The 24,542-nt window shown below is 41.1% G+C and overlaps 1 protein-coding gene across 1 annotated transcript; it reads left to right on the forward strand.

Moving 5' to 3' along the window:
• The first annotated feature begins 16,695 nt into the window (after positions 1 to 16,695).
• LOC134077236 (polymeric immunoglobulin receptor-like) lies at positions 16,696 to 22,442 on the forward strand. The gene is made up of 6 exons (XM_062532727.1): positions 16,696 to 16,842; positions 18,571 to 18,903; positions 19,501 to 19,869; positions 20,054 to 20,089; positions 22,073 to 22,156; positions 22,399 to 22,442. Exons 1-6 carry the CDS (start codon positions 16,803 to 16,805, stop codon positions 22,440 to 22,442), a joined length of 906 nt encoding a protein of 301 aa, XP_062388711.1. The 5' UTR covers positions 16,696 to 16,802.
• Positions 22,443 to 24,542: the final 2,100 nt, after the last annotated feature.

Below are 24,542 nucleotides of genomic sequence, written 5' to 3' on the forward strand. Positions count from 1 at the left end.
AGGACAGTTTCAGCGACTAACTACAGTATAACAGCAAACTATAACAGCAAATGAACACAATGCAGGTGGCAACAGTGGTATGAGTGGGATAATGGACTCCACGGTTTTCGGTTCACAGAAAGAACTGCACTTACGAGGTGTGATGGCTCTCCCCGCTTGTGCGTCGGTACCATTTTACCATCTTAAACGTCCCATTTCTTTCTGTGAACCAAACACTGTCCATGGTTTACACACACAGACACACACACACACACACACACACACACACACACTAGAGATGCACGGATGGACTATTATTCTATCCGCAACCGCATCATACAACTCATCATCCGTCCGCCATCCATCCGCACTTACGTTTTTTATGTTTTTTTAGAACCGCAACCGCCCTCCATCCGCTATTTGTTTAAAGCAAAGATCTCTGTTTAAAGGTCTATGGGTGATCCAAGACGCGAGAAAGCTCTTGTTCTAGAAAGATGCAGCTATTTAGTCTAATTAATGGCAATTACACTTTATTCTTTATACAAAAAGAAAGTCCGAATAGAATAACAACAAGCCATTCGCATTACAGGCCAATTAACTCTATGCAGCTTGTCAGGGTGACGACTAGGACAAGCCTGTTCTGAAGACTCCCGTTAATTTTGATTGCACGAGTGCACGTCTTTTCCAGGCAGACAGTGCAATCCATATCAGCAGGCCTTACATACAAGTTATAAACTTCTTCTTTCTTATTGCACATTGCAGACGAAAACATAGGCTACATAGGCAACTTAATTTAAACTTGTTGTTACCTTTGAGTTTGTCACGCACATTCACTGGCGGCGTTGCCATCTCTGATAGTAAACAAAGCAGCATGCACTGCATAGACACAACTAGATCAAATTACTGCCTGATGAGAAAAGTGTGCATGTTTTTATCGGATGTTAGTAACAGTATTTAACAATGTAGCTTATATATATTTTTTCCATTTGATCGGTTCAACCGCCACCCGCCCGAATCTAATTAAAATATTATTTTTTGTAAGGTCATCCGCCCGATCCGTGGTTTAACCGCGGAGTCCGCGGCTGTAACCGCCATCCGCGCATCTCTAACACACACACACACACACACACACACACACACACACAGACACATACCTGTGTGACCCGCATTTCCGTTGAGTCTGACAAGGCATCTGTACCTACCCTGATGTAAAGACAATAGAGAAACACAATCAAATGGACTCAGAATGAAGCTTTGTTGGTAACAATAGAAAAGTTGGAGAATTGGAGACAATAGAGAGTGAGTCACAACAGCCTTTCAGCCAATCAACTCTCAGAATATGTAAGAACATGAAGCTGGGGTGGAGGATGGAGTAAGAAGTTGCTGTCTGAGGTTTCGGAGTGAATTTGCAACACAAATTAGTCTCTATGAAAATGAAGTACCTTAAGTTCCCATACGTTGGTTCACACACATCATCAGTGTATTCGTTGTGTTTGGCTCTGGGCAATGTCTGTGGTGGAAGAGCAGGAGAGGATTTTTTCAGCAGGAACATGCAGGCACGTAGTCCACATACACACACACACACACACACACACACACACACACACACACACACACACACACACACACACACACACACACACACACACACATACAGTATTCTTACACTCAGACATACCACACTCACAGTTTCACCCACATTTTGTTTTTCTTTTTCATGTACACACACACACACACACACACAAATACACAATAATGATAAAGACAAATGTAATAATATACGCTGTGGCTACTGACTTCATAATCGGAGCCCATTGATTTCATCTGAAGGGCTACGTAGGTGTCTGTGTTCAGGTCTATCTGATCAACATGTGTCTTACACAGAACAAAGAAGAATAGATTAATCAAATAATACATTTCTTAAATCACAATGAATCACATAGAATGCATTTGTATTGTTAACTGTGACTAATCACACATTTTAATCACAATTTTCTATTATTGTTTTGCCTTTCATCGTCAGAAATATAGCTGAATACACTGAAATAAATGCCACAGCAGAAGTATGCAAAAAATGTACACACCTTATAAAGGGCATATAAAACCAAACAAATATTAATGCATTCATTAATCTTTGAGTTCAGTTGAAAATAAGGAACTTTTCATATTGAGAAATATGCACAAGTGCATACAGTATGTGCAAAATGTAGCTTAGGCCTACAGCACATTTCAATGAAGTTCATGACAAACATAAATAGTCTATTAATCTCCATTATTCAGAACAAGAATCAGAATCAGATTTATTGGCCAGGTTTGCATAAACAAACAAGGAATTTGACTCACGTTAATCTTTACACTCAAGCACAACACTCAACAATAACATGAAAAAAAAACCCAGTTACAGTAGATTCCGGTGATATTTTCCTCATTTCTCAAGGTTGGTACAAACATTCTCTTTTTCTCTCACACATGCACGCGCACAAACACACACTTACACACACTCTCTCACATTCTCTCTCTCCCCCACTCTTTCTTTTTCTGGATAGGCACAGGCTTATTCAGTGACCCAAAGTCAACGTTGTCATCATTTGATTACCTGTTGATTGTTCTGACTGGCTGTACTTCTCCTGCAGAGACAGAGAAAGGAAGAATATAATAGGTTAATTAAGTAAAATGTATGTAGGCCTACAACATAGCCTGGCTAATGTTGTGGTTATGAATTATGAAGTTACGCAAAATAGGCCAGCACATATTGTAAATGACCAGAGAGGCATAATACTGTAGGTTAATTGTGCAAACTCTGCGTAGAATTGATATCATGCTTTACTATTAATGTTACACTCGCAGAACAGAATTTTCAGAAATCCGATCAGAAATGCTCTGTGCATTTGACCTACCTTTTAATAGTGCAAACCAAAGCAATTGCAATGCACAGAGAGAATATACCGGCAATGGCCAAAGCCAACGTCACCCAAAAACTGAACTTCCCTAAAAATAGACAAAAGTTTCGGCACTGCATTAGAGTACTGTCATAGCAACATAGGTACAGTAGTGTATTAGAAACAATGAGCCTTGACTTTGAACCCAGATTTTATGCAAAACAGTTTACTGAACATATTTATTTATTGAAAACAAGAGAATAACTAAGCAATAACAAAGAAATAAATGAAAAACCGCCCACATAAACACTCACTTCTTCCAGCAATGTACAGAGAAACACTGTTCTGCGTTCCTAATTTATTCCAGGCCACGCAGTAGAACCATCCACTCTCCCCTGCGCTGTAGTTCTGTCCTGATCCTACAGGGGGCTCTGCATTCGCCTTGAACCACGTGTAGTTCTCCACCTTGGGGTTGCCATCGCTGCTGCACTGCACAGACACAAATCCTACCTCCAGGTCTTCAGCGGCAGGATGGACAAATATTGAGGTGTGTCGAGGTGGATCTACAAAAACAAACAAACAAATAAACAAACAAAAAAAAACAGAAGACAATATATATAGAAAAAAAAAACAGAGAAAAAAAGTAAAAGTATAATTAGATTAAATAATTTAAGACACTGGAGTTATGATGTTGATTTTGCATGAAAACTTAACAATGTTTTTTAAAGGTACACTATGCAAGATTTTCACCTTAATTTAACCTTTTCAAAGCCAATTTGATGTCCAAACAAACTTGTAAACGGCAAATTATTCACCTAGCATAGCTATATAGCATAGATGTAGCAAGTCGCTACCGAGAAAATCAACCATGCAACTCCAAGAACGGTGGACACAAACTATCTTGCGCAACGCGACAGTCGCGCAGTCGCTTACAATTAGGACACGATGTTAGGTTGTAAGAAGTTTGCTATTTACAGCAGAGTAAAATATGTGACTTGAGGGAGCTGTACAGTCGGTAAAAATACTTAAACCTGCATAGTGTACCTTTAAGGGTATTATTCATGTGAAGGACGAAATGAGTGTTTTTTGTTTGCTTGTTTTATTCATAATGATTGTGAAAATGTTCTGTTACAAATATAGAATGTTAAATTAAATTCATCTTGGATGATGGACACTTACAGCGAATGTCTAAATATCCAGATGTTGAATTCTGTCCCCCATGTTTATTGGTTGACATACACAAATACTGTCCACTCTCGTTTTTGCTGACATTCTTGAAGGTGTAGTTTTGTCCTTGTCCTATCTGAGACACGTTCGGTCCGGTCTTCTTGTACCAGGTGTAGGTCTCCACAGAGGGCCGACCATCACTGCTGCAGGTAAGAGTCACTGGAACTCCCTCAACAATATCACCGGATGGGGTTACAGAGATGGTTGTTTTCTTAGGGGGATCTTATGTGGGATTAAACAAGCACATACAATGGGCAGTGATGATGATGATGATGATGATGATGATGATGATGATGACGACGACAAAGACAATATTAATAATGGGAAATGTAGTGATAAAATTGATGATGATACATGAGCTATATTATGACTCCCATAAACAGACCGATTAATCTGAACTTTAAATTATGCTCAACTCATATTACTCACAATGGATGTCCAGAGAGCTAGTTGTTGAATTTTGTCCCCCATGCTTGTTGGTTGACAAACAGAAATATTGCCCACTGTCGCTTGTACTGATGTTCTTGAAGGTGTAGATTTGTGCTTGTCCTATCTGAGACACGTTCGGTCCAGTCTTCTTGTACCAGGTGTAGGTTTTCACAGAGGGCCGACCATCACTGCTGCAGGTAAGAGTCACTGGAACTCCCTCAACAATATCACCAGATGGGGTTACAGAGATGGACGTTTTCTTTGGCGGATCTTAATGTGGAATTAACAAATACAATGGATATTGTTGGTGATGGTGGTGACGAAGACAATGTCAATAATCGGAAATGTGGTGAAAAAAGTGATGGTGAGAAAAAAGGAGTTATAAAACACACAGATTTGACTGAACTTTAAATTATGCTCAATTCAAATGACTCACAATGGATGAAAAGAGATCTAGTCGTTGAATTTTGTCCCCCATGCTTGTTGGTTGACAAACAGAAATATTGCCCACTGTCGCTTGTACTGATGTTCTTGAAGGTGTAGTTTTGTCCTCGTCCTATCTGAGACACGTTCGGTCCGGTCTTCTTGTACCAGGTGTAGGTGTTCACAGAGGGCCGACCATCACTGCTGCAGGTAAGAGTCACTGGAACTCCCTCCACAATCTCACCGGATGGGGTTACAGAGATAGACGTTTTCTTTGGAGGATCTAAATGTGGAATGAAAGACATGAATGGCTGAATGAATGGATAGATGAACGGATGGATGAAATAATGAATGAATGAATGAATCATTCACAACATGGAAAAAACGGATAATCGTAGAGGTGACAAAAATGGTAAAAGGGATGAAGTGACACAGTAGCCACATAGAGAGATGTCTTCTGATCAACACTCACATTCTACAGAGAGCATCATGGCGGGTGAAGAGATGACCTTGTCGCCCAGAGCACAAGCGTATTCGCCTTCGTCACTTACGGCAATCTGACTCAGGTTTAGTTTGTCTTTGTCAGGGGAGGTGGTCAACAATAGCTTATTATTCTTCATCCACCTGTATGGCATCTTGGCTTGTGGCTGGCAGGTGGTGGAGCACTCAAGCACAACTCCTTCCCCAACGAGTGCCGTTTTAGGGCCCGAAACTCGGAGACCTGTGTGATCATAAAAGTGGTGGTGAAAACTGCTCAACACAACACCGGTTCAACACCGGACGCATTGCACTTAAAACCTTTATTTCCTATGTATTGAAATATATTTCATGTCAAAATATCACAACTTACCTGTCGCAGATAACTGAACCCCTGGCTGTCCTGTCCAACTCTCGTATGTGACATTTGTTGTCATTCTGAACCAATAGACCCCAGTGTCGGCTGTGGACAAGGCGGACAATTCCAAGGTGCAGTTGCGGACCTTGTCCCCCAAATATTGCACTCGATTGCGGTAGCGCTTCTCCTTAGAAATATCAGAACCAGTTCTATCATTGTTGATCCAGAAGGTTTGTTTGACCTGGAGGCCTTTTGGGTGGGAGAACTCACACGGCAGGACGACTGAAGCCCCATGAAATACGCAAACGTTCCGCAGTCCGTATCGGACACTCCACGTCTGGCCCAAGGATCCTAAGAATGATACCATATGCAGTATGTAGAGTGAGCAAACATGCAAAGACATATGTATCAGTGCAATTTCTCATCGGTATAGGGAGGCTTGTCATGCATGTTTCTGTATTTGTTGATATGACTATCTCTGTTACTGTCTCAGTTTTTGGGTCATTCCGTGTCAAATCAGGACACTTTCGGACCTCATCGAAACGGATTTTAACGAAACTTGGTATGCTGATTCAGTTATATGAGAGACCCTCAGAAATGAATTTGCACGTTTCTTGCATCAATATTAAGGGAGATTCAGACTAAGAAAGTTTGCATAAATTGGGGCGGGGACTATACCTTTGACTTATTGTATTCTTGAGTCCTCTATCTATCATTTCACTGTCTTTCTCTCTCTCTTTCTCTTTCTCTCTCTCGCTCTTTCTCTTTCTCTTGCCATCTGTATAATTGCCCTCACATTCACGACTGCTCTCTTTCTGCAAACCATCTGAGCTAAACTTTGACTCGTGTAGAAGGTTAATACCACTTCCTCTACCATTGTGTTTGCATTTATATTCTATGAGGGTGCATTTGCCTGGATTGGACGCAATTAGCCACATGTGTAAATTTTTTAAGTCATGTTTTGGTTTCTGAAACATGCAAAGACATACAGTATGTAGCAATGTCATTTATTGTTGGTAGGGAGGTCTGTTATTCAATCAATTGCCATGATGTATCTGTATTTGGTGATATGACATCTCTCGATCTCACGCTTTGTGTCTCGTTTTTTCTCGAGTTATCTACTCCTCAGTATCTCTCTCTCTCTCGTCATCTATAACTGCTCTCACATTCACCTCTGTTCTCTTTTTGCATCTGAGCTAAACTTAGATTTGTGCACTGGTGGTTTACCAGTAAATGCCGCTACCTCTACCAATGTGGTTGCACATCCTTTCTGTGACAATTGCACTTGCATGGACGTACACAGTTGTGAGTGTTGTAGCGTTATAACTGGGTGTGTGCTGCAGGTGTGAAACGTTAGGTGATGTTGGCTGAAGATATTAAAGGGGACATATTATGCAAAACTCATTTTTTTGCGGGCCTTTGTGTTCATATTTAGGCCTCTACTGTTCTTTTAAACACTCCAAGCGTGAAAAAAAAACCATCCATCCATTTTCTGTAGATCAGTAGAAAGACTTTGGTGTCAAGAATAGTATGCTGCTGTGAGCCATTTGGATTGCTCCCTTATTCTGATGTAATACTAAGGGAATTTTGCATAGACCAACCCTGGCACCAGGGTCTAACATATGTTGTTGGATGCCGGCTCTGTTTGTAGTCATTTTCACCTGTGAAACAAGCAGTGCAATCAATACACGCAGCCAGAGGTGTGGCCAGCCCAGAAACGGCTCAATTTGGGAGAGACCAATTCTAACCTCGTTTAAAAAGAGGTATAATATGTCCCCTTTAATATTTTGCCTTGCTGTGGCCTCTTGAAGTGAGCTATGCTGCTTGACTGGTGTGGATTCCTCCTTTTGTAGAGTTTACTGAACTTGTGCAAGTGAGTGCACAGCATAGGATAGAGCTGAACACGTTAGAAACAGTGGCTAAACTATATTGTAGTCCGTAGCTTGGGCACAGAACAGTGTATTGACACTGATATGATGACCTGTAAGCCATCTATCAATTGAAACTTTACCCACTGAGCAAAAACTGGTCCAAAATATGTCCAGAAGACGTGGTCGCCGAACTCCCGAAGACGTCTTCAGACTAGCCAGAATGAAAGTTTTTAAGACGTATTTCCTGGACGTTGAATAGATGTGTTGTTCTGGGTGTGATATAGGCGTCGCTTGAAGACGTCTGAAAGACTTAATTAGACATCCAGAAGACGTCCTCAGAGTAGCCAGAATGGCAGAACGTCTATTTGCAACTACTTTTGGCGGTCTATAGACGTCCCGAATGGGGTCAGGCTGGACTATTGTCCCAATGTCCCAATGTCATTTAACTGATTGGCTGTCAAATAGACGTCCAGATAATGACCTCACAGAACGATTATTTGCAACTAATGTTGGTTGTCTATAGACGTCCTGAACCGGGTCAGGCTGGACTATTGTCCCAGTGTCATTTATCAACTCATTTTGACTGTAAAATAGACGTCCAGATCACAGCCTGCATGGACAGACCACTGTTTTTTGGACGTCCATAGACGTTGCTTGCTCAGTGGGTACAATGTCCCTATGTGCATGACTGTCTCATGTTCGTGTGTGCTGTGTCCAATCAGCCTGGTACATTAAACATAAGCAACACATTTCGAAGAGAGAGGGCAAGAGGGCAAACGTATGTGAACTGTCTTATAATGTATAGCGCAGTTAATAGACATTGGTAGGTCTACTTCAAAGTGTCTCTCTAACACACACCTACTCTCCCGTATTCACTTCTCATAGGCCAGGGCTCTTCAATTAGCGGCCCGCGGGCCGGATCCGGCCCCCGAGATACTTTGTAGTGGCCCTTGAAGTGTTGGCTGATGTTATATATTAGCAAATCCTTATGATCGGTAGAGACGTAAATAGCTGGTGGAAAACACGATAATGAAGGTGCAGTGATAGGCTACACTGCGAGTAGCGCCTATAAATAATGTTCTGTGTGGTGCGTTGCCGTTGTAGGCTACTTTGTTACTGGATATTATACAAAGAGGTGCCTTGCTTCTGCTTCGTTTTTATGCAGCGTCACCAACATGTTGACGTGCGCCAAATCCAAGCTGTTTTCCTCAAAGCACAAAGCATTTTTGGTGCTTGAAATCTCACCGGTAGTGTGCCTCTCCACTCCAAGCAGATCCTCGCGAAAACATTCGCCACTCGTAATGTAGCTATTGGAGCAAATAGGAGTCGGTTTAAAAGTTTTACTTTGGTGGCATCAGTTCTGTTGCATGCTCTCACTCGCTCTGAAGTCCTACAGCCACTGCACCTCAGCCAATTGCGCGTAACGTTTTGACCGAGTTGAACATAGTTCCATCTTAGCTTAGTTTCATCGTAAATTGCCACTATGTTGGAGTATTATAAGCTACTAACATTTTAACGGGTTGCACCACGCAAATGGTTTCAGTGTGAAACTTATACACATCCATCGCCTTGATGTCAAGTCCACTGTAAGTAACATTGATTTGTGAACACGTTCATCCAATTTAAATGGTGGGAATGTTAAATGTACGTTGAGAAGAGTTACATATGTTTGAAACCTGTTTGTGCCCATTGGAAATTGTATGGACCTAGCAGTTACTGAGCAAAGCTCAGATTCCATTGCTGTTAATGTTATCACAGATTTCATAATAGCCATAGCAATGCAGATCCAGTCACCTTCCCAATACTTTGCATGATACAGCAACCACGTCACAGCACTTTACTTCCTGTTTCGTCATCAAAGTGCGCTGTGCCATGCCGCCATCTAGTGGTTAAGGAATATTTCACACCCATTATTATGATATTAAAAGCTGCGCCGTTGAAAATTGACACAAAGTCGTTTGGGTGATCCATGTGATGAATTGTGTTTTTCTTTTCACACTTCGTTACTTTATGAATGGTGTTGTATTATTAAGGTACCATTTTGAATGTCATTACTCTGACATTCAAGAAATAACGGCTGCCATTTTTCGCGACCGAGGGTCAATGGGGAATTGCATTGAACATGGGTCGCGGATGTAATGTTTTTGTTCTCCCTTAAGTTTCTCCACGTTGCGTCGATAAAATTTCGCAATTCTTGCTGTATTATGTCGGACAAATATGTAGGTTATTATCAAAGTGAAATGGTTACTATCATATGTCAGCGGCGTTTGTTTCAGCACATAATTGACGTTTCCTTCGAAATGGTCAGTCAGAATCAATGGGAGTCAATGGGGAACCGTAATACCTATGACAGCAGTGTACCAAGGAAGCTTGTGCCGGATGACATGACGGCGGTCTGATAGGAGGCTGCTATTCCATCTGTGCTGTGGATTACCAGTGTGCTAGTGTTTATGATTTCTGGGGAATTACTACTTTAGTTTATAGTTTGTTTGTTTGTTTGTTTGTTTGTATGTTGCACTGGCAGGAGGCCATTTGTCCAGCTGCGGAGAGCCCGTGTCTTAACTATTGTGACTATTATTTGTGTTTGGTTAAATGTGGCTCCCACTAATTGTCCTCCCCCTGTCCTGTGTCTTTTCTAGGAGCTGAGGCCTACAGTGGAGGGGCTACTGTCTTCCTGGTGGTGTCCCCTTTTTGGTGTGCTACTATTATACCTCACGGGTGTTGCTGATTTGACCTTTGCTGTGTGTGTGTGTGTGGGTGCGAATACGTGGACACTCTTGCAGTGGTGTGACCTCTCCTGGGACGCCTCTCTCCTTAGTTAGCCAGTCCCCTCGCTGGTAAGCCTCAGTTCCTGCTGTCTGTCTCCCCTTGGTGTGTCTGATGTGCTTGAGACAATGTGAGTGTAATTTTAGATTTTGTTAATAAATTATTGTCATTGTACTGGAATGAAACCACGTCTCTCTCAGTTAATGAACCTGGGTGCCTTTTTGAGCAAACTTAGTACATGCATTTCCCTGGGTGAAACTCCCAGGGTGGCGTAGTCGGATAACCTACAAGTTAGTATCTAACACTTTACTACCACTTGCCACACTATCACAAGTCACTTCTCACATGCATCATCTCGTGTTGTGACTTCCTTCCTGTGATGGACGGTATAAGTTCCACCACTCTACCACTCTCTTTCTTGTTTGAGTGTTGTAGTGTGTGTTGCAGTTTACTACATAAGTGTAAGGTTTCACCTCTACAGCTATGTGTATGTGCTGCAGGTTTGAGAATGTGGCTGTTTTTTTTTATTTTATTTTTTTTTAAAGGCCAGATGTGGTCAGTTGCCATGACGATCATGAGATATCGATCTCTCTCTCTCTAATCTGTACATTCATCAATATGCTTGTATGTTAGTTTCTTACTTGCACATATTGTATACATATTCAAAGATAGATTCAAAGTAAGTTTAGACAAGCTCTACGAATGAGAGTGTTGCTTTAAGAAACATTAGCAACAACAAATGGTGTGCCACTTCACTTGAGGACAAGGCGATTGTGGCTTGAGTCAGTGGTTAATGTTGCTGTGGTTACCAACTCTCTCTCTCTCTCTCTCTCTCTCTCTCTCTCTCTCTCTCTCTGTGAAACTGTGGTTAGGTGTTGTTGGTAAAAGTTATTAGAGTGCATGAAAATGTTATCCCAGTTCGTATTCAACATAAGCAACACATTTTGAAAGGAGAGGGAGAGAGGCAATTGTATGTGAATTGTCTTAAAATATAGCGTAGCTAGATATTGGTACTTCAAAGTGTCTCTTGAAGGCCCAATTCTCACCGAAGATTCCCGACGCGATGAGACTGAGTTGCAGCGGTGTGAATTAGATGTTGCATGTAGTTGCTAGCCGTTGCAAAGCATTCAACGTGTTCAGTCGCAGTTGCAAGATTTTAGAACGTCGCGGCTCGTCTCGTAGGGAATCTTTGGTCTGAACCCTACTAAACACACTCTCTCTCTCACACACACACACACACACACACACACACTCCTACTCTCCTGTATTCAATGATCATAGGCTATAGTGTGTTACATAGTAGTATCCATATGATCATTTGTTTGCTATTTTTTTTTATTTGAGACATTCGAGACAAATTTTACATTCGAGTCGGATGAAAATTGGTTTTATGTCTAGCACATACCACACACCTTAAAATGCAACATCTGGCCCCAGCAGTGGCTTGACTGGCTGGGGCACCTCCTCCGCACGTTTGACTCCCGCCCCGTGGTCCTTTCCGGATCCCACCCCAACGCTCTCTCCCATTCACTTCCTGTCTCTCTTCACTATGCTATCATTAAAGGCATAAAAGCCCCCCCCCCCCCCCCCCAAAAAAAAGAAAAATGCAACATCTATATTACCAGATAACCCTGATGGAATGAAAAGAGTGCTTTCATGAATATACAGCCCCAGTGAACAATAGGTGCCTCTCATGCAGCGTTTATACGTCCTCCCTCGCTCCTCGGGCCTCAATCCTCACTGATCTACATAAAGAATGATGGGGGGGACCAATGGGATAGGCTATCCAGTGTTAGTTATAGATCAGTGGGAACGCCCCTCGAGGATCGAGCATTGAGGATCGAGGAGGCATGTTGAGAGGCACCCAATGACTAGCATTCTGATTTAACTCATCAGATGTTACGATGACCCTAAGACCCTAGACAATGACCCTAAGATGACCCTATATAAACTCACGGGCCATATTGTCCAGCTTGTAGTTTAGTCTAACATCACAAGTCACTTCTTACATGCATCATCTCACGTTAGGTTGGGAAAAAAAGAAAAATGCCTTTACCTTGCTGCGATATTAGGAGTGCCATGCAACACAGACTCCACATCTGTAATAGGAAGCTGGGCATCTTCAACATTATCACACTGGTGGAGCTCGGGATCCTACTCAAGACTGATGTAGCGTTAATTGTAGAGCCACGGCGAGCTAAGACCACAGTAGAGAGCTGTAGGACTTCCTTCCTGTGATGGACGGTAGGTAAGTCCCACCACACTCTCTCTCTCTCTCTCTCTCTCTCTCTCTCTCTCTCTCTCTCTCTCTCTTTCTTTCTTTCTTTCTTTCTTTCTCTCTCTCTCTCTCTCTCTTGTTTGAGTGTTGTAGTGTGTGTTGTAGTTTAGTACATGAAGTGTAAGGTGTAATGTTTCCCCTCTACAGCTGTGTGTACTGCAGGTTTGACAATGTGTTTTATTTTGATTTTTTTTTTATGGCCAGATGTGGTCAGTTGTCATGCGATCATAAGATCTCTATCTTTCTTTCTCTCTCTCTCTCTTGCTGTGAAACTGTGGTTAGGTGTTTTTGGTATGTTTCCAAGAAACCTGTTGCCCAATTACGTTGATGCAGGTAGATCATGTTAGATTGGCGATGATGTAGAATCAGGCCCGTGCAGTTAGTAGAGCTTTTTACTCACTTTGCAAAGTAAAAAAGTGAAGGGAAAGGCATATGAGTTGCAGCTAATGGCAATATTAGACACATTACATACCTGTGTGCATTTTTGCTGTTGTTGGGAAATGATAAAGCTAACCGCATGACCATGGCCATGCCAGTGCTATGAACTCGGAAGTGACGTTTGAATGAATGTTATGCCCATAGCTGATGTCCAGATAGAGTCAAGAGAGGCTGTTTTAAATTTTAAAAGAATGCTACCGACGTGTGTGTGTCGGCATATTGTTGCAAGATCAGCAACCTGAGCTGGCAACAGAACCGCAAGGACGGTAGGCAACCGCGGTTGTTGATGTAGAGTAGATGCAACATTACGTTAACAGCCTGCTTACCAACATGGGTGCATGTGTGTCGGACTCAGCACATTTATCCAAGATCAAAGATCTTGAAACGGTCCATTGTTTAAGTGGGACATCGTAAATTCCATGAATGGCAACATATGAATTTATCAGCGAAATGGGCATTTTTTTCCCTATGCTGGAGTGAGAGTGAGAAGGGGAGTGGTTAGAGTTAGAGTGGCTAGAGAGAGGTAGAATTGTATTTTGCTTAATTTAACGATATATTGGTCATTTTTTGTCCAAAAACGACCAACCTTTGCACTGCACTCACGCATGCCATTAGCAAGACTTGTGGCACATTTTAAGTCAGTCGGATGAGTGGTTCAAGAGTTAGGCGTGGAAAACACAGACAGACAGACAGACAGAGTGACACACAGACAGACGTTCCTTGCATTAATAGATAGATAGATAGATAGATACAGTAGATAGATAGATAGATAGATATGGTGTGGGGAGATTTAGGACGGGCACCTCTTCAGCAGTGCAGATAGGACATATTTTTTTAACTCAGGCCTATTAAAGCAACACTAAAGCACAAAAAACGATGTCCACGGACAAGGTAGAGCAGGTTGCATGATTTTATGAAAGTATACTGTATGATGTATTGCAACATCGAAGCAAGTCAGATTTGTAGTTTCTTATGTCTCATTCCTTCGAACTACAGATCCGCTACCCGATCTGGTAAACGTACACAGTGCGATTCTAGCCGAGAGAGGGCCGTGAAGCGAATGCAGAAGTGCCAATCAAGTTGTTACAAGTTGATGAAGCACTGACATGATTTTGGAAACATTATTTTAAGGTACAAAAAACTCGAGGCATCACTGTTGCCCATTGGTGGGGTGGGGTGCGGTATTTAGATAGATAGATAGATAGATAGATAGATATTTTATTGATCCAAAGGGGAAATTCAAGGTCCCAGCAGCTAAAGACACCACACAAAACATACACTACAATGTAAACAGGATAATACAAAATTTAATTCTATGGGGGATGTCTCACTCACAAATCAAATTTTTTGCCTGCACAGGATAATGAAAAATCGAAAAAGTATTTAAGATGAAGAGAGATGAGTAAACTATGTGGAGTATGACGAAAAATCCTAGGGGTGGGGTGGTGCATTTGTGGATATATTTACTATGAGGGGTATGAGGACATATCCTGTGGGTGGGGTGGTGTATTTGTGGATGTATTGATAAATGTTTCTCTCGCATGACATCATAGGCCTACATAACATACAAAATCCATACATAAACTCTGACCTAGCCAAGAACAGATCTATGAACGAGGCACTGTAGCCTTTTTGAGAAAGACGTGAGTTTCCATTAAAGGTGTGAAAACACTGAAGTCAGTGTAGGCTTGTCAGAAGGGAAGAGGCCACACTGGGGTGGTGTCAAGATCTCTCTCTCTCTCTCTCTCTCTCTCTCTCTCTCTCTCTCTCTCTCTCTCTCTCTCTCTCTCACACACACTCATATACTGTACTGTAGGCATGCATGCGTGTGTGCACACTCAAACGCAACCCTTCACATTTCTTTCCTCAGCTCTCTGCAGTGAACTTGTGCAAAGTTGTCCAAAATCTCTTTTTAGTACATAACAAGGATCTCAATGCTCGAGGTTCATGTATAAAGACATTGCGTCAAGCATTGTTAATGTTTTAAAAATAGTATAAATTTTAATGTGATCATACTACTATAGTATGTACTAGTACTATAAAAATAGTAGTGCCCCAAGGCACTCTCATTCAAAAGCCCATTTGACTTAAAACGACAACACATTAAATATTAGTAGCGAGAGTTACACTTTAAGTATTTGTATAGCAAGGTAATTGTTGTGTCCATACTCCTGAGTTTTAAGATGTGTGACTTCTGTTAAGGGTGAGAAGGCTGTAACTTCGGTCAGAGGTGTCCATGGTTACCCAGCAATTGGGTCAGAGGTTTCCATGGTTACCCAGCAATTGGGTCAGAGGTTTCCATGGTTACAAGCCATGGCAATTTCTCACTCTGCCCAGTGTGGCCTCCTGCCTTCTGTAACGTCTGGATACACACTTCCTCTTTTTACCATGGCTTACTCATTCTACTTGTATTCCTCTTTTCTCTTTCTTTCTCTCTATCTCTCTCTCTCTCTCAAAACGGGAAGGAAGTGCATCTCAAACAAGTTCACAAGTGGCTTCAAACTGCCTGTTGACCTTTTCTGTGAAATTGTGTTTATTCTTTACCAACATATGGCATCATCCCTTCGCCTGTGTTTGGTTGATAACTTTCTCTTTGGTTGATAACTTTCTCCCCCCCCCCTCTCTCTTTCATTTTTTAAAGCCCACATTGATCATTTGGAACAATGTGAATCAACTAACCTCATATCTAACCACAGATCAGAGCAGCATGATAGGACTGCCACATGACAATGTGAAAGAGAGGGCAGACTGAAACACACACACACACACACACACACACACACACACACACACACACACACACACACAGGCTTCTTTAATCTGACCATCTTGAATTTCCCCTTGGGGATCAATAAAGTATCTATCTATCTATCTATCTATCTATCTATCATCAAGAGCTCATCCGGTGTGGTTGACATCTGTGATGAGCATACAGTAGAAGCACAAGCATAGAGCTTGAATTCCACACGCGCACACACACACACACATTTTATACAATTTATTTGATTCCACATTACAAGTAAAGTTATATTAGGAATCGAATATTCCGAATGACCCAGTAGATTAAAGCAGTTCAGCAATCTACTGTATCATGAGTTTTTACAGGTTCAAGGGTATAGGAAGCATTGTGTCTTCCAAATTAATGTGCTTCTTGTCTTGTTGATATGGAACAATACTTTACTAGCTGCTTGATACTTTACTAGCTGCTTGGCCTTAGTTTTACAACAATGCAAAGTCCACGGAGCACAGAGGATTTGGTCTTTAACCTGACCATCAAGAACTCTGGTATTGATGACATATGTGAGTACAGACACACACACACACACACACACACACACACACACACACACACACATTCGTCATACAGTCCAAATATATTGTCCAAATATATTTTTAAACAGTTGCAAAATGAGGCACGAGGAACACTGTACTTCACAATCAGTAAAAAAAAAAGGAAGCCACCACTAAAAAACACCCCTGAAAAGCTGAAAACCACTGCCGGGTTTCTTGTCACAGCCAGACAGATACTGTAGCGATCAGAGAGTTGGTGTGCACAAGGCGGACATCATTCACTCAAGCACTCCTACTGCACTCACTTAACTGCTGTATCATCAATGTAATGTGAAGACAACACCGTTTCAGAAAAATGGAATTGTACTGACTTTGATCACCGGAGAATGAAGATCCTGGTTATTGTGATCCTCCACCTCCTTAAAGGTACTGTAGCCCTCTATTTTTCTTTGCTCAAATTGTGTGGATGTCACAGTCCAGTCCACTTACAGCTCAGTGTTAGTTTATGTTCCTCTCTCTCTTTCTTTACATCGAGGGATATATATATCTTTCTATCAAATGATACACTTGATCAACAACTCATCTCTAGGCCTATCTGTCCTATGTGCCTTCTCCTGGTCCACATTTTCTGGGGTCTGGGGGCTTGTGGCTGCTCCTCATCTTATACAGTAACGTAGCCTATGGAAAATTGTCATTCCAAGGCTAAAATATGAGTCTGATTAATAAATCAATTCGCCTACACAGTGTCATCTTTATGTCATCTTTATCACAGTGCATAGTCTCTGTCTCACCTGCTGGTTGGCTTTTTCGTAGCCAACCCTGCATTGATGTGCTGCCCTTTGCTGCCTACTTGAGTTGTCTCTCCCTCTCCTGAATTTTTTCAGTGGTCAATTTTACTTCAATAGCCTACCCCAAATAGTGATAGGATTTAGGCATTTAACCATTTTGAATGAAATAATGAATGTGATGCATTAGGCTATTTCCATCATTCATTCTTCTCGCTAAAAAGAAATGTGAGAAACAAACTATTATGCCTACCAAAAAAATAGTAACCTGCTATGGGACAACGGGCTGCTTGTCTGCTTGCAAGCTATCTGTCTGATTATTTAGGCTAAACTTAGCAAATTCAGCCTGGATTTATGGAGATTGTAATTAATATCATACAACTTCATGATGATTGTTCGTTTGTTATACATCACAAACTAACCTTTTCCGACAACTTTGAGGAGGCAGAGGGTCTCACCAGACAACCACAACAATATCTTTCGTCTAGGGCCGCGATAGACTGTCATGCAGGCCCAACTCAGGTGCCGGTTGCGTGCAGCGCTGCAGCTACAGTACGTAAACAGAATTTGCCCTCCTTCTGACTTTCGCTCTCGGTGCCCCAATGGAAGTGAATGAGGCTACTTTTACTTTGCATTTTTTAAAAAAATCTAGGCCCACGAGAAATTCTGCATCCATTGTAGCCTACGATTTTTTTTTTTTCTACCCTCGGAAGGGCAACATGAGTCGAGAAGGGCATATGGGCAGTTGCCCGAGCAACCCCCCTGTGCACGTCCCTGCTTCTAGATCTACCTGACTTTACATTCAATCTGACTCTCTTCCCCCCAACTCTCTTCTTCTATCGACATACACTTGATCTCTCACCCTACCCCCTTCTAAGCATCTTAAAAGTGTTTCTTAATTACCTCCGCCAAGGAGGTTATGTTTTCATCGGGGTTTGTTTGTTTGTTTGTTTGTCTGTTGGTTTATCTGTCTGTCTGTTAGCAAGATAAAGTAATGGATGGATTTAGCTGAAAATGTGCGTATCACTGTCGGGATTCCGGAGCTGTTTATGTGTTTCACTTAGCTGTGTAATGGCATGGTATGGCCATGTGGTGGCGATCTGAATAGTTTAGGTTCAATTGTATGACAACTTAGGAAGAACAATGCAGGCGGAGGGAGGTCTGCGCTCTCTGAGTGCTTTTCTAGTTCAATATGAATATATTGCTATATGCTATGTCGTCAACTTTCAGTATCTGTCTTAATAAGAGACAGACTACAGCTCTCAATAGTATGAGGCAGGTAATCATTCAAACCGTCACACATGCACAATGGACATGGCAAACGTATGAGAGGGTAAAAAAAAACATGTTCTGTGCTTTCCCTTGGCAGGTGGGATTTGGGGATTAAATGTGACCGGATATGCAGGCCGATCCATCGTTATCAAATGTAACTACACTGCACATGTGAGTAAAGCAAAATATTTCTGCAAAGAAGGACGGAACTCATCCTGTGATGAACAAATTAGGAGGAATGTCACATCAAAATGGTGGCAAAGCAAAGGACGATTCTCTCTGTATGACAACACTACCAAAGCCTTCTTTAAAGTGTCCATGAGAAACTTGACTAAGAGTGACAGCGGCCTCTACTGGTGTGGAGCTAGTGGCAGTGGAGTGGGAGACGGACAGATTAAAGGCACTGAGGTGTATTTGGACGTTAAAGAGGGTGAGTAAAGGGATTGATGTTTTACTTTGTGTGATTGTTGTTGTGTTGAGTCTTATATTTCCTTCCCCTGATAACCAGATGGTAATATTGCTATCAGGTTTGTCTTTCTGTCCATCTCTTTCTTTCTTTCTTTCTTTCTTTCTTTCTTTCTTTCTCTCTCTCTCTCTGTGTCTAATCTACTGGTTTGACTTATTTCAAATTTGCATAAATGTGTGTATTGTTTCACTGTCTTCAGCATTTCATCGGCTTTTGTTTGATTGATGTTTATGTTATGTTTGTTTATGATTATGTTTAACACTGCTCGAGAGTTATCATTGCTTGTGTTATTTTATTGTTGTTTTGAGTTTAATGGAGTTTCAGTTTCATATTTAACAGAGGAACTGTCAATTTTTTTTTATTAATGTCTAGTAAGCAACTCATTGCATTTGGTAAAACTTTAATTTGGATCAAAATAACCTTATTCAAATCATTTGCCATTTGTCTACCAATTAAACATAGAAAATAACTCTCCCACAAATAGGCCTAACCCTTTTTTCCTGAATTGATTTGATAAGAAATTAATTTGATACTTAGTTTGGCCTTTTGCTTAATTTACAGTTAAAACAGAATCCAGGAAACCTCCTGTATATGAGGGATATACAGGAAAAAATATCTCTATTAAGTGCCATTATGACCTGAGGAAGTACAGAAATGACACAAAGTACATGTGTAAAAATGAAGCAGTTGCATGTACGGATAGAATACGAAGAGGGATAAAAGACACATGGGTCAATGCTGATAATTCCAAAGGTAAAGATAGGTTCTCTCTCTATGACAACACAACTGGAGGATTCTTCATGGTCAACATCACCAACCTCACCACAGAGGATGCTGGGACATACTGGTGTGGTGTCCACGTCTCTTTTCAGCTGAACTCTCCTCTCTCAGTGGACAACCTCACTGAACTAATCCTCAACGTGAATAATGGTATTTTTTAGAGTTTGGAATTCATATTGAAAAATGTGTACAGTGTTTGCAACAGTATTCCATTATCGTAAGTGATGTTCAATTAATTGCCAGTGAAGTAAGCAATTTATTAAATAATTTATTAAAAATATTTCTGCAACTTGAAGATGGATATAATGAATTATAATAATTTGATGATTTTTAGGTCCCCACAAAGACGATTCAAAAGTTCCTTCACTTGGTAAGTTTGGTGTTTGTATCTGTGCATGTTAATGTGTGTGTTTCCCATAGTCTCTACGGTAAATGTCACAATGCTTTGAACTGTGGGTAATTCCCTTTGGTGAATGCAGGCTCACAGAAACGGGCTTGGTAAGTGCATACTCCAACCCTCACGCTCTTTGAAATGTGAGAAGCCCTTGCAATTTTCACAAGAATGCGCAGCAAAGTCCACGAGTCTATGAGTCCGGACATTGGGATTGGGCCACTCATCCATGATTAAACTATCTGTCTATCAACATCCATTAAACGGATAGATAGATAGATATTTTATTGATCCCCAAGGGGAAATTCAAGACTGTCTACCTATACCAGGGATGGGCAACTTTCATGACTAAGAGGGCCACATTTTTTAATCATCACCATCAGAGGGCCAAATGTGGCCGCGCACTTCCGCACATCTGATGCTGCAAAATAATTCTGAATAAGAACGAAATGTGTCAATTTTCATGCTCAAATGCATTTTTCACATAGACTCCCTAACAACAAATAAAAATATTTTACAGCCAGTGATAAGTATTATTTTCAGTGCAAAGGGCTCACATAAATCACCGTTCAATGATGGCACAGAACTGAAAAACAATGGCCCATCATGAAGTGCAACACGCCTCATATTCAATGCATTTATGCTCCCCCTTATTTTTAAGAATTTATAGACATTTCCTAACGTCCATAATGAGAGTACAGATGTAACATGTAACATCCATCACATCTGTACTCATCCAACGCCAAAAAGTAAGCTACAGTAGGCCTACTTGCAGTCATGCATGATTTGTCTCAGCTCCCCCCCTCGACATTATCAGAATGTCAACAATTATGCGCGTCACCGTGCGTCGGGACAAATATACCGTTTCGAAGTTTTTACCTCCACTACGCACCCAAACAATTTCGCCATCTGATATAGCTTCTTTGCTTTGGCAAGCTCAAGCGAAACAGCAAAAGACGGATTCCTGTGTAGCCTAGTTATGGCAATTAGTCGCTATTGTTAGTGTAGGCTACCCTACATTTGATTTGAGGTCGTCTACGACAGCGGCCGAGAAGCTCCGTGTGTGTAGGGCAGGCTACTTCTGATAACTTTTCGCAAGGTGTTGTAGTGTAGTGGCGACTTAAATTTAAATCTTTCATGGCTGATATAGTTTCTAGCAAAACTTGACATGGGTTTGCCTTACCATTCCATGAACAGACACTGCTTCCGATTTTGACTGAAAGGTTGCCTACGGTTTTCTAAATGAGTTTTCTACTTTTCTTCCATGTGTGCACTGTTTTTCCTCAGCGATGGGAAAGGTCCGAGGGCCCGACATGGATTGCATAGGAGGCGCTATCTATCGGCGAACAGTATAATTACAATGACGGTGCGGTAAAAAAAAAAAAAAAAAAAAACACGCATTTTTAATCACAGTAAAAATGATCATCCGCGGGCCGCACTGAGTGAGGAGGCGGGCCGCATGCGGCCCGCGGGCCGCCAGTTGCCCATCCCTGACCTATACACATCCTTTAAAGTATTTGTATATCAACATTCTTTAAACTATCTGTCTATCAACATTTGTTAAACCGTGTCAACCTAGCAACCACCATGACAACCAAAATTATCACAAACATAGCAACCACCATATGAGTCTTAGCAACGCCTTAGGAACAATCTCAATTTTCCTAGGAACAACCTAGCGACCACCACTATGTCAACCTAGGAACCATTATTACCCTGTCTCCATCCATCACACTTTCTCTCCATCCATTTACTTCAAACTAGCAACATCCATTAAACATCCATCTTTATCTGTGTCTAATTCAATTACTACTTCCAACCTTCAGCATGTAACTCCAACATGTTTTTTTTTTTTTTTTTGCATTAACTTTTTAAACTATAAATAATATTTAGCATTTAATTTCATTTTAATATACTGGTATTTCCTTGGAACTGCATTTCTAGTTCCTTCTGTCATTCCAGTCTTTGCATTTCTGGGCGTGGTGGTGTTGATATTCGGAGTCACACTCTTAATTTGTTGGCAATGCAGAAGGGACAACAGAAAAGGTAGGTGTCAATAGGCATGTTACTTATACATTTGTATTGGATGAAGTAGAATTAATTATTATTAATCCTTAATACTTTTGTCGACAAAAAAATATGAGATTTGAGAAAGTATAGTCAGTATGTTGTGAAAGAGTCACTTACAAACTCTAGTCAATGTAAATATAAAATTGAACTTGTATGTGCTTAATCTCTCTCTCTCTCTCTCTCTCTCTCTCTCTCTGTGTGCTTGTGTTTTTCCACAGGTCTTGCAACTGATTCTAACCTTGAAGATCACAAGGCAACATAAATACATTGCGAGGTCTATACTTGGCAAAAAATGCCTGGACCTGCATAGTAAACCTTAAAGGGATATTCCGCCATTTTTGGAAATACGCTCATTTTCCACCTCCCCTCGAGCAAAACAATCGATATTTACCTTGTTCCCGTTCATCCAGCCATTCTGTGAGTCTGGCGATACAACTTTTAGCTTCAGCCTAGCATAGATCACTGAATCGGATTAGACCATTAGCTTCTCGCCTGCTAGCTTCATGTTTAAAAGTGACTAAGATTTCTGATAATTTTCCCATTTAAAACGTGTCTCCTCTCAAGTTAGAAAGTGCAATAAGACCAACTGAAAATGAAACCTGGCGTTTTTCTAGGCTGATTTGACATGGAACTACACTCTCATCTGGCGTAATAATCAAGGCAACTTGCAAACATACCATAGGCGCAGTGATATCGTACGCAGCATCTGAAAATAGTCCCCATAGACATCAAGCAGTAGTAGTGCCAGTAGCTGCAAGTTGCCTTGATTATTACGCCAGATGAGAATGTAGTTCCATGTCAAATCAGCCTAGAAAAACGGCAGGGTTCATTTTCAGTTGGTCTTATTGCACTTTCTAACTTGAGAGGACACACGTTTTAAATGGGAAAATTACCAGAAATATTAGTCACTTTTAAACATGAAGCTAGCAGGCGAGAAGCTAATGGTCTAATCCGATTCAATGATCTATGCTAGGCTGAAGCTAAAAGTTGTATCGCCAGACTCACAGAATGGCTGGATGAACGGGAACAAGGTAAATATCGATTGTTTTGCTCGAGGGAAGGTGGAAAATGAGCGTAATTCCACAAATGGCGGAATATCCCTTTAAACAGTCTACTTGCTTGTTTGTTTGTTCATCTTTCTCTCTCCGTCTCTCTTTCTCTCTCTCTCTCAGCCCGGCCGCATATATTGTGAGTATGAGGAGATACAGGAACCAACCCACCCTCTCAACAGAGCTACAACTGAAGACAACACTGTTTATGTCAACGCTCACTTACCCACAAACCTTTCTGACAACCTCACATACTCTACTATTGACTTGCCCACGATGCAGTCTGATGATGTAACATACTCTACTGCTCAATTACCCAAGATGCGGTCATGTGAACCCACATACTCAACTCTTCAATTACCCAACAACCCTGGTGGTGACTCCACTGTTACCTTACCCAGAGACCCTTCAAACAGCGTCACATATAGCACTGTCCGATAACTCATAATGCATTATTTCTGACATTATCCATAAATACATTATACTGAGCTGGATGTACCGATTCTAGGGACACATGACAGACAGTGATTTCAATTTTGGTTTTCAAAAAAAGAGAATGTCAAGAAAACATTTTATCTCTGTAATAGTAACTATAATTGTTCAAAAGAATCAACTTTGTACATGTTAATGCCATCTTACGGAGACAAAAACGGTGGAGTTCCATCTTTGCACATGTTTGTGATTATTGGCTATATGTTGTCTAAATGTCGAACCTCTGATAAACATTTCTCTCGATGGATATTAGACAGTCCCCTCTGAATATTTGAATTGCTTTGCCACATTTTTTTTATCTGTTGCTAACTTTATTTGTAATTATTTGTGTTGTTCCGGAGCCCTGTGTATTATACTTTGTGTATCATATTTTCTGTATAACATTTTGTGTAGATATTTTAGACACATTCATAAACATATTTCTAATCAGTCAAGCCATTCTGCTCATTTTTTCAAGCCAATCATAGCCAATTTTTGGTTACCCCACGAATGAGGACAAAGTACTTTTATCTTAGTCACCAGCAGAGGGCACACTCAAGGAGGAAAGGCAAAGTAGGAAGGCTTGCAAGCCAAGGAAAGAGGAGTGAATGGTGAAAACCGCTGGGGACAGAAGTCAAACTAAAATCAAAGATACTCTGATATTGTGTACAAGTTATGTTTTTGGCAGGGGCAGACTACACACCCATCATCTCGATCTCTCACAGAAACAGACAGTGTAGATGGGAGGAGGGAGAAAAAGAGGGGGGGTATCTGTTATTTATTCTACTTCATTATCTACTCGACAGAAAGGTCAACTTGGTGAATTTACAAGTCACAGTGCC

The sequence above is a fragment of the Sardina pilchardus genome, chromosome 1 (assembly GCF_963854185.1).
Source record: "Sardina pilchardus chromosome 1, fSarPil1.1, whole genome shotgun sequence".
In the NCBI taxonomy this organism is placed as follows: Eukaryota; Metazoa; Chordata; class Actinopteri; order Clupeiformes; family Clupeidae; genus Sardina; species Sardina pilchardus.

Bases quoted from the DNA above. Each gene is read 5' to 3' on its own strand.
- LOC134077236 (XM_062532727.1), top strand. From the start codon at position 16,803: ATGAAGATCCTGGTTATTGTGATCCTCCACCTCCTTAAAG. The intron at 16,843-18,570 runs GTACTGTAGCCC...TTCCCTTGGCAG, and splicing joins GATCCTCCACCTCCTTAAAG to GTGGGATTTGGGGATTAAAT. The intron at 20,090-22,072 runs GTAAGTTTGGTG...CTGTCATTCCAG, and splicing joins TTCAAAAGTTCCTTCACTTG to TCTTTGCATTTCTGGGCGTG.